The 11,197-nt window shown below is 46.5% G+C and overlaps 1 protein-coding gene across 1 annotated transcript in view; it reads right to left on the bottom strand.

Annotated features, from left to right (window-relative positions):
- Positions 1-3,958: 3,958 nt before the first annotated feature.
- p3h1 (prolyl 3-hydroxylase 1) overlaps positions 3,959-11,197 on the bottom strand; it is a 31,793-nt gene continuing 24,554 nt past the window's right edge. The window contains exons 12-15 of the mRNA XM_038275986.1: positions 10,485-10,602; positions 10,336-10,411; positions 4,479-4,619; positions 3,959-4,358 (exon numbers count right to left, since the gene is read on the bottom strand). Of these exons, the coding sequence (XP_038131914.1) occupies positions 4,062-4,358; positions 4,479-4,619; positions 10,336-10,411; positions 10,485-10,602 (632 nt within the window). The 3' untranslated portion in view covers positions 3,959-4,061. The remainder of the gene's footprint in view (positions 4,359-4,478; positions 4,620-10,335; positions 10,412-10,484; positions 10,603-11,197) is intronic.

The raw sequence follows: 11,197 nt of genomic DNA, 5'->3' as shown, positions 1-11,197 counted from the left end.
ATTTGCTGCAGTTTTCAGTGAGATTTTCCCACAAAATAAACCCACACAACTATTTAAAAGCAAGAAATGTAAATTTCCATTTGTTCATACAATATAAAACACAAACATATATCAACAAAATGTATTTTATTTGCTGAGGCATAGATGTCTGCTAAATGACTAAGTTCCACTTTGATAATATTGTTTTTTCTCTGAAGATAAAACTAATAAAATAAGCCAGTATTCTCAGGTTATTTCTGCACAAACACAAATTACACAAACACATTTTATCATGATTCAAACAGCCTAACACATAATACCCAGTGGGTATTTCTTCTGACTTGGGATGGACGTCCATGTTGCCTAAATAGATCTGCGCTCTGGTGCAACCGAACTGAAAAAGATTCCTGGATAGGTGAGGAAACATTGTCAGAAAAACTGAATGAATGTCTAGTTACCTCCGATTTAGGCCTGTTTTGTGGGTACTGTGATCAAACAGATGCATTTAATCTGTGCTTTTATTTAACACACTGCTTCACATATTACTAATTTTCTCAGAAGTTTAGTCTTTCAATAGATGCAAAGCTCAGAGACTATTTTTGTTCTGCATTTTTTGGTAACTTAAGAAGCAAAATTACTCAGAGAATCCCCCCACAGATTGCTTCTAACCCTGAAAGACTTAGAAGCCCTCCACGTTTAGATCTTTATGACTGGAGAAACCACTATTAAGATAAAACACTTTTTATAACACTTGTTGCGTCCATGGTCGCTGATGTTACCAGACATGTAACCAGTTATATGATTATTTTATGTGTAACATGATCATGAAGTGGGGGTGGTGGTTAAGCTTTGCTCTACGACGGCGTTAAATTTCAAACCACATCAAGAAATCTTTAAATAAAACTACAAATTCAAAATCATAGCAAAAAAAAGCCAAATGTTGCCTTCATCCAATCAGTAAAGTTCAAGTTTCCCCACTAATAACTCCCTCTTCCAGAAGGTTGATGTCATTTTGACTCTGAAAATGTTGCATTTTTTTTAGTTGCAGTTAAAGATTTGTTGATGTGGTTTGCACTTCAGGGCCACCGTAGTGCAAACATACTATATAACATCCTGACTTGCATCCTATTATTGTACTCTGTTGTGGTAAGAGAAAAGTGAATGCCTATATTTCAGTTTTCAGATGTTACATCTAACTCTACTGCTTTACAATCTACAGCTCCAAAGTAATATGCTATGAGATCCCAAAACACAGAGAAGAATCAGTTTTTGGCAATGTAATTTCCAGTTGGTTTTTGGTGATAAACCTGGAGGTTACTGCCCCCTTGTGGCTAAAAGTTAGTATTGCTTTAAGGACCACAAATCTGTTTCTGCAATCATGTTTATTGCATTCAAGTTTTTCAGATTGTTCTTTTACCCATCTGTTGATGATTATCTTTAACTTGTTTCTATTTTAACCTGAATATGCTTTTCTTATTAATAGTAGGAATGTATTTTTCCATCTTGGAAATAAGTTTCTTTTGTGTCCTGCTGTATCGCTTAATTTTATTATTTTCATATTATCTTATCTTATTTAAGCTTTATATGTTCTGTGTACTTATTTTGAGAAAGGTGACAAAATAACTTCCCCTCATAATTTAATTAATTCATTTATTTTACAGGGATAGTGTACATTAATCAGAATTGCTGCAAAAGCACCAGAATTAGCTTAGAGGAATTTTTTGTTTATCTGTTGTTTCTAGACAGACATAAAAACACAACAGGGATAATTTTACAGTAAACCATGCAAATATAAAAAAAAGAAATAAAACAACTTTTCAAATCTTGTTGACAAATACAGTGTTGACAATACAGTGTAAAGTTTGATAGAAAACAGATTTTTTTATATATGTAAATATTTATTTCACTCCTAAGCTGCTCATTCACTGTTTGAAAAGCTGTATAAAATGTCTTATTGTAAACACTGTGTGGTTAAACAATGACAATAAGGTTTGTCTAAAATAAAGTAACACCTTGATACTATCGCTGAAGTATAAGTAATATTATTTAGTCTGACATGTACTCTGTGGTACCTGAAGATCAGAATGTGGGCTTTCTGTATGGAAGTGAATCTCTGAGTACCTGGAACCAAACACCTGTAGTTTTGTCCATGTAAGGTTTATCCAAAGGAAAAATGCTCAATAGTGGTTGTGAAGAGCCGAAGAGGCGCCCCCCCAGAGCACTGAGTCCAGCACCGGGAGACCCAAAGCCCCAGAAGCCCAAAGGGACCCCAAGAGCAAAGGCATCAAGGAGGGGCCAGCCCAGGAAATCCGACCCCCACCAAGGGAAGAGGAGAGACAGCCCCGAGGGCCAGAGTCAATCACGCCATCCCACCCTAGTGCCCCCACTCACATCACAGAAGAAAAAAAAAGAAAAAATGCTCTGTGTTCCTGATCTCTAGAAATGCGGAACAATAAAGATCGTTATTATTTTGTCTTGTCTTGAAATGAGTTTATTAGGGGAACAAACTATTACACAGCAAATTATTTTTTTTCATAACTGGGAATTTCTAATTTGGTACTTTTGTTAGAAGTAAAAATATGTGTATATGTTGTATATATGTTATTTTGTAATAACATATTCAGTGGTAGATTAATATTTCTAGGATAAAATCTAAATAATTATTGAGGATTTACCAAGACCTGTTAAATGAAGTAAGGCGAGGGGCGGCTTTGAGCATCAATATGTGTCATGTTCCCTCTAACTTTCCATCTGTCTGAATGTTGGTTTTAATATATTTTCTAATATGAGTATATATGAAATAAAGATATTGCTTTATATTGTATATTAAAAAAAAACTGATCTTTGAGCAACTTTACTCAGTTATGTTTAGTTTTCTGGTTAATTTCCCTGGTCTCCCATAATTCAACCTTGTCTTCAGTGTTTAAAGTTTGCAATTTTCCCAATTATTGCCTTTAATCAATCTTGTAAATATTCTGAGACATTAGTGTTAAGTTATCAATATGTACTTCTGAACATCCAGTAACCTGTAGATATTACCAGTGGAAGTTTCCGACCCCGTCCTAACATATAGCCGGTTCTCAGTGTTGGAAAAAATGGTTAAAGTATATCTTCTTGTTATTATATATTTATAACATTTATTTGTATTCTTTATGCATCTGAGCCTTTAAAATACCAGAACTTGCATATAAAGTCTGTTTGCCAGCATCATTTATGAACATTAAATCTGATGTTAGTTTCTCAGGACTCAAGTAGCCTTTTTACTGAATACTTTTAACTTTTACTTGAGTAAAAACAAATTAAAGTTGTGGTAGCCGTTGTCCTCAGACATCTTTAACACCTGGCTGGACCAATCCATAGTGCCAGCATGCTTCCAGTCTGCCTCCATTATTCCAGTCCCAAAGAAGCCTCAGGTCGCCTCCCTCAATGATTAGCGGCCTGTCGCTCTGACTCCCATCATGATGAAGTGCTTCCAAAGGCTGGTTAAAGAACACATCGTCTCCAGTCTGCCGCCAACATTCCACCCGTTCCAGTTCGCCTACCGACGGAACCGCTCCACTGAGGACGCCATCTCTGCTGCTCTCCACCAGAGCCTGGCACACCTGGAGGAGAAGAACACCCACGATGGATGCTGTTCCTGGACTTCAGTTCAGCTTTCAGCACCATCATCCCACAGCATCTGATGGGCAAACTGGAACAGCTGGGCTTCAATACACCCCTCTGCTATTGGCTGCTAGACTTCCTCACAAACAGACATCAGTCAGAACACCTTTGATGTCATCAGTCTAAGCCCCTCCCCTCAGGGCTGTGTCCTGAGCCCCCTGCCATTCACCCTGATGACACACGACTGCGTCTCCCCCCCTACATGTGTGGAAAGTCACGCTGAGATCCTTTCCTGTCTTGTGTTTGTTAGAGGAACTTTACTTGTTCCAACATTTTGGTCTGAAAGATACCAAACAAATTATAAAAGAAAGCAAGATTTTGAAACAAACCACCTCCATTTATTCAACCATTTACATAAAAGAACTTTATAAAATCTAAAAATTTTAGTTATAACCTTAAAACATTCACACATGCAAACGTCACAGCTCGTCTTTCTCTCTTTCCTCCTCTAATGACGGAGTCGAGTTCTCCTTAGAAGGAGTAACTTTGATTTGTTTTCCATCTTTGATTTCCTCTTTTGCTGTTTCAGTGGTCATTTTCTTCTCAGTAACGCCTTTTGGCCGATCAGCCGATTGTCCAGCATGCGCGTCAATGTCCGCTGTCTTTACTCGTTTATCTGTTGTCACCTGAGACTCATCCTTTGCTGCTTCATGGACGAACTGAGCATTTATAGGAGATGAAAACATGTTGAGCAACTGCTGGGCCTGGATTCTCTCCTAGTAGTTAGAAGAGACACATTGAGAGAAGTTTAGTTTAGGCCAAATCAAACAAAAACATCTGTTTTACTTTTTATCTGCTAATTCTGAGCAAAGTCAGGTGAGAAGAACAATTATTACCTTTTCTTCATGAGTGGGATCCAAGGTGAACCAAAGAGCCATGGCACATCTCTGACCTTTAGTGATGGCTCGGACACCATGAGGGTTTTCTTTTCCCGCTCCGAAGCCGACAACCCGACCGCAGCGCGGCTGAACCTCAGCCTGTCAAAGTCACAAACATTCATCCTGTGACACAGTTACACTGCGTTTTTAATGATTTTTATTTATTATCGGTAATGCATATCGGAACCTGAAAACTACTGCATATACCTACCTACCTACCCACCTCCCTCCCTACCTACCTCCCTACCTACCTACCTACCTCCCTACCTACCTACCCACCTCCCTCCCTACCTACCTCCCTACCTACCTCCCTACCTCCCTACCTACCTACCCACCTCCCTCCCTACCTACCTCCCTACCTACCTACCTACCTCCCTACCTACCTACCTCCCTACCCACCTCACTACCTACCCACCTCCCTCCCTACCTACCTACCCACCTCCCTCCCTACCTCCCTCCCTACCTACCTCCCTACCTACCTACCTACCTCCCTACCTACCTACCCACCTCCCTCCCTACCTACCTCCCTACCTACCTACCTACCTCCCTACCTACCTACCTCCCTACCCACCTCCCTCCCTACCTCCCTCCCTCCCTACCTCTCTCCCTCCCTCCCTCCCTACCTACCTCCCTCCCTCCCTCCCTCTCTCCCTCCCTACCTCTCTCCCTCCCTCCCTACCTACCTCTCTCCCTCCCTCCCTACCTACCTACCTACCTCCCTCCCTACCTACCTACCTCCCTCCCTCCCTCCCTACCTCCCTACCTCTCTCCCTCCCTCCCTACCTACCTCTCTCCCTCCCTCCCTCCCTACCTACCTCTCTCCCTCCCTCCCTCCCTACCTACCTCTCTCCCTCCCTACCTACCTACCTCCCTACCTCTCTCCCTCCCTCCCTCCCTCTCTCCCTCCCTCTCTCCCTCCCTCCCTCCCTCCCTACCTACCTCCCTCCCTACCTACCTCCCTCCCTCCCTCCCTACCTACCTCTCTCCCTCCCTCCCTCCCTACCTACCTACCTCCCTACCTACCTCCCTCCCTACCTCCCTCCCTACCTACCTACCTCCCTCCCTCCCTCCCTCCTCCCTCCCTCCCTCCCTCCCTCCCTCCCTCCCTACCTACCTACCTCCCTACCTCCCTACCTCTCTCCCTCCCTCCCTCCCTACCTCCCTCCCTACCTACCTCCCTACCTCTCTCTCTCCCTCCCTCCCTCCCTACCTACCTCCCTCTCTCCCTCCCTCCCTCCCTCCCTACTGACCTCCCTACCTACCTACCTCCCTACCGACCTCCCTACCTACCGACCTCCCTCCCTCCCTCCCTACCTACCTCCCTACCGACCTCCCTACCTACCGACCTCCCTCCCTCCCTACCTCCCTACCTCTCTCTCTCCCTCCCTCCCTCTCTCCCTCCCTCCCTACCGACCTCCCTACCTACCTACCTACCTACCGACCTCCCTACCTACCTCCCTACCTCTCTCCTTCCCTCCCTCCCTTCCTACTTCCCTACCTACCTACCTACCGACCTCCCTACCTACCTACCTCCCTCCCTACCTACCTCCCTCCCTTCCTACTTACCTACCTCCCTCCCTTCCTCCCTTCCTACCTACCTCCCTTCCTCCCTCCCTCCCTTCCTACTTCCCTACCTCCCTACCGACCTCCCTACCTACCGACCTACCTACCTCCCTTCCTCCCTCCCTCCCTTCCTACTTCCCTACCTCCCTCCCTCCCTCCCTTCCTACTTCCCTACCTACCTACCTACCTACCTCCCTACCGACCTCCCTACCTACCGACCTCCCTCCCTCCCTACCTACCTCCCTACCGACCTCCCTACCTACCGACCTCCCTCCCTCCCTACCTCTCTCTCTCCCTCCCTCCCTCTCTCCCTCCCTCCCTACCGACCTCCCTACCTACCTACCTACCTACCGACCTCCCTACCTACCTCCCTCCCTTCCTACTTCCCTACCTCTCTCCTTCCCTCCCTCCCTTCCTACTTCCCTACCTACCTACCTACCTACCGACCTCCCTACCTACCTACCTCCCTCCCTACCTACCTCCCTTCCTACTTACCTACCTCCCTCCCTTCCTCCCTCCCTCCCTTCCTACCTACCTCCCTTCCTCCCTCCCTCCCTTCCTACTTCCCTACCTCCCTACCGACCTCCCTACCTACCGACCTACCTACCTCCCTTCCTCCCTCCCTCCCTTCCTACTTCCCTACCTCCCTCCCTCCCTCCCTTCCTACTTCCCTACCTACCTACCTACCTACCTACCTACCTCCCTACCTACCGACCTCCCTACCTACCTACCTCCCTCCCTACCTACCTCCCTCCCTTCCTACCTACCTCCCTCCCTTCCTACCTACCTCCCTCCCTTCCTCCCTCCCTTCCTACTTCCCTACCTACCTACCTACCTCCCTACCGACCTCCCTACCTACCGACCTCCCTACCTACCTACCTCCCTCCCTACCTACCTCCCTCCCTTCCTACCTACCTCCCTCCCTTCCTACCTCCCTCCCTTCCTACTTCCCTCCCTCCCTCCCTCCCTCCCTACCTACCTCCCTCCCTTCCTCCCTCCCTACCTACCTACCTACCTCCCTACCTCTCTCCCTCCCTACCTCCCTCCCTCCCTCCCTACCTCTCTCCCTCCCTCCCTCCCTCCCTACCTACCTACCTCCCTCCCTCCCTACCTCCCTCCCTCCCTCCCTCCCTCCCTACCTCTCTCCCTCCCTCCCTCCCTACCTACCTACCTCCCTCCCTACCTCCCTCCCTACCTCCCTACCTCCCTCCCTCCCTACCTACCTACCTCCCTACCTCCCTCCCTCCCTACCTACCTACCAACCTACCTCTCTCCCTCCCTCCCTCCCTACCTCCCTACCTCTCTCCCTCCCTCCCTCCCTACCTACCTCTCTCTCTCCCTCCCTCCCTACCTACCTCCCTCTCTCCCTCCCTCCCTCCCTCCCTACCTCCCTACCGACCTCCCTACCTACCGACCTCCCTCCCTCCCTCCCTACCTACCTCCCTACCGACCTCCCTACCTACCGACCTCCCTCCCTCCCTCCCTACCTCTCTCTCTCTCTCCCTCCCTCCCTACCTACCTCCCTCTCTCCCTCCCTCCCTACCGACCTCCCTACCTACCTCCCTCCCTTCCTACTTCCCTACCTCCCTCCTTCCCTCCCTCCCTTCCTACTTCCCTACCTACCTACCTCCCTACCGACCTCCCTACCTACCGACCTCCCTACCTACCTACCTCCCTCCCTACCTACCTCCCTCCCTTCCTCCCTCCCTCCCTTCCTACCTACCTCCCTCCCTCCCTTCCTACTTCCCTACCTCCCTCCCTCCCTTCCTACCTACCTCCCTTCCTCCCTCCCTCCCTTCCTACTTCCCTACCTCCCTACCGACCTCCCTACCTACCGACCTACCTACCTACCTCCCTCCCTACCTACCTCCCTTCCTCCCTCCCTCCCTTCCTACTTCCCTACCTCCCTCCCTCCCTCCCTACCTACCTCCCTACCTCTCTCTCTCCCTCCCTCCCTACCTCCCTCCCTACCTACCTCCCTACCTCTCTCTCTCCCTCCCTCCCTACCTACCTCCCTCTCTACCTCCCTACCGACCTCCCTACCTACCGACCTCCCTACCTACCTCCCTCCCTTCCTACTTCCCTACCTCCCTCCTTCCCTCCCTCCCTTCCTACCTCCCTACCGACCTCCCTACCTACCGACCTCCCTACCTACCTACCTCCCTCCCTACCTACCTCCCTCCCTTCCTACCTACCTCCCTTCCTCCCTCCCTCCCTTCCTACTTCCCTACCTCCCTCCCTCCCTTCCTACCTACCTCCCTTCCTCCCTCCCTCCCTTCCTACTTCCCTACCTCCCTACCGACCTCCCTACCTACCGACCTACCTACCTACCTCCCTCCCTACCTACCTCCCTTCCTCCCTCCCTCCCTTCCTACTTCCCTACCTACCTACCTCCCTACCGACCTCCCTACCTACCTACCTCCCTCCCTACCTACCTCCCTCCCTTCCTACTTACCTACCTCCCTCCCTTCCTCCCTCCCTCCCTTCCTACCTACCTCCCTTCCTACTTCCCTACCTCCCTACCGACCGACCTACCTACCTACCTCCCTCCCTACCTACCTCCCTTCCTCCCTCCCTCCCTTCCTACTTCCCTCCCTCCCTCCCTTCCTACTTCCCTACCTACCTACCTCCCTACCTACCTCCCTCCCTCCCTCCCTCCCTCCCTCCCTCCCTCCCTTCCTCCCTCCCTCCCTCCCTCAGGCTTCAAAGCAAACGATAAAACATGTTTGTGAAGAATGAACAGGTGGGACACAATCATGAAGTGGAACGAACTTTATTGGATATTTTAAAGTTTTTTAACAAATGAAAAACTGAACAATTGGCTGAGAATTATTATTCAGCCTCTTTGAGTCCAGCTTGAAGAATTCAGTTTAGGAGACTGGATAAAACCACATTTTTAAGACAGAAAAAGCACCCAGAAACAAGGCCGACAACGTTGTTTACACCGATCAGTGTAGTGAAGAACACATCAACCACTAAACAGGCACATGGCTCAACATGGGAGGGCCAACTCCTAAGGACAGGACTCAGATCTTCACCTACAGTTGAAGGTAAAGGGACAACGTCCAGATTCTGGCCAAGGAAGACAGATGGTTTGAGAGAGGGGTTAAGGAAACCATCTTTGCACATCAATGAGGCTTGTGACTGAAACCACTATGATGAGAGAGTTAAAGACTCATCAGAACCCCCAAACGACCACCTTTTGTCCCCGTTAACTCTTTGTTCCACCTACAGGATATTAATCTCAGTGCTCCCCACCACTAATTAGAACTGAAGAAGCCTCTTGGATGAGAGGAGAACCATCTTCTAGAAAACTTCACATTCAGTTGCCCAAACTGAAATTTTCAGGCTTGCCACCACCATGTCAGACTGTGGGGATGGTGTGTTCAGGGTGATGAGCTATGCTGCTTTTACACCCAACGTAACATTTTGGATTGTTACCAGAAAGTTGGATTTTGGTTCCATCTGAGCAGAGCTCCTTCTTCCACACGTTTGCTTTGTCTCACTTTAAACCTAAGTTTTCATGGATATCTTTCAGAAATGGGTAAGGGTTCCTGTTCAAAGGGAGTTTTTCCTCTCCACTGTCGCTACAAGCATGCTTAGTGTGAGGGAGTCAGAAGCAGCAGCCTGTGTATGCACTGAGACAGAGAGACTCTCCCGTTTTCCAAATGAAATGTAGTCACACATGATCACACTATTGATCCTCCTGGAATTCAATAGCTGGATGTAATTATAACATTTTGCAGATTTTTTTCCTTTTAACTGGGACTAAATTGGATCTCTCCGCATTTAATTCATATCTCATATAATTCAAACCTCATCCTCTGTATGTGCCTCTTAACTCTCCTTAAGTTGAATGTGATAACATAAGATTGATTTGGAGTATTTTGTTATTACTTTCAGCCTACTAATGTATTTACCTATAATATGCATATTATGTGGTGATGTCATTTAGCTAGCCCTGCACACTATGTTCATAAAATATCCTCTGCCCATCCTATTATCCAACCTTTTTTATTATTTTCTGGTCTGTTATCTGTTTCCAACTCTGTTCACCTTAAATGGAAACATTTAACAGCCGAATCAGATCATTTCGATCTGAGGGGGAAAAAAGCTGTTACCCGGATATTATTTCATAATGTTTTTATTTATACATTCATTCAGGTAAATAAAGAATCATTTAGTTTACTTATTATGCCTCTCTTCATTTCACTGACAAACAGGTAATAAAACAGTCCAAATAATCACTTACCGTAACTGTTTTTGCATCCAGCTCAGTAAAAATAAACTCTCCTCCTTCAAAGTCATCATTTAGATACAGTATGGCACTGCAGGAAGCACATTGCAATATTAGAGAGATGTAGATTAGAACGGCTTTCACAGGTAATTTTTAAACCTGACCTGTAGTCTCTGTGAGTGTAAGCAGGAGGTTCTTTTTTACACTCTTTGAGCTCCGAAACCAGCAGACAGTTGTCTACATGAACTGGGTGGCTTAGGTCCTTCCGGTCAACCTGCTTTTCTGAACAGCAAGTGGCACAAAGAGAATTTATATGAAAATCGTGTTTAAAAATTATTTACTATTTACAACTTTCTTCTATCTCACGTTTCTTTTTCCATCAAAGACATGTGGATATCAGATCAACATAGTCTGTTTATTCACAAAAAATAAAATTACTAGGGAAGCACGATATAATGGGCCCCCTATCGGTATCGGCCTTAAAACTGAATATCGGACATCGGCCACCCCACCGATATTTAACCCGATATTTGATCAGCTTCTGAGTTTCTAAAGTCTAAAAAAAAAAAAAATACTTCTTCTTCCTCAAAAACTTCTTTTTTACAGACTTAAAAACTTCTAAAGACGAGGAAAAAAATATTGATACATTAAAATATCACAATATCCTTATATGCTGATATATTGCCATTTAAAAACACCATATCAATCTCTTTTACTAATGAAATATTGCTATATGTCATCGTTATGCTACGAAATCCCCCGAAAATTCACGGAATGTTGCCATATTTTTATATGTTGATATTAGGGCTGCAACAACGAATCGATAAAATCGATAAAAATCGACTTTTAAAAGCGTTGGCAACGAATTTAATCATCG

This window comes from Cyprinodon tularosa, unplaced genomic scaffold (genome assembly GCF_016077235.1).
Source record: "Cyprinodon tularosa strain WSP-4 unplaced genomic scaffold, ASM1607723v1 ctg987, whole genome shotgun sequence".
Taxonomy (NCBI): Eukaryota; Metazoa; Chordata; class Actinopteri; order Cyprinodontiformes; family Cyprinodontidae; genus Cyprinodon; species Cyprinodon tularosa.
Note: the sequence above shows the minus strand (reverse complement) of the source record. Positions and strands in the feature narration are given on the sequence as shown.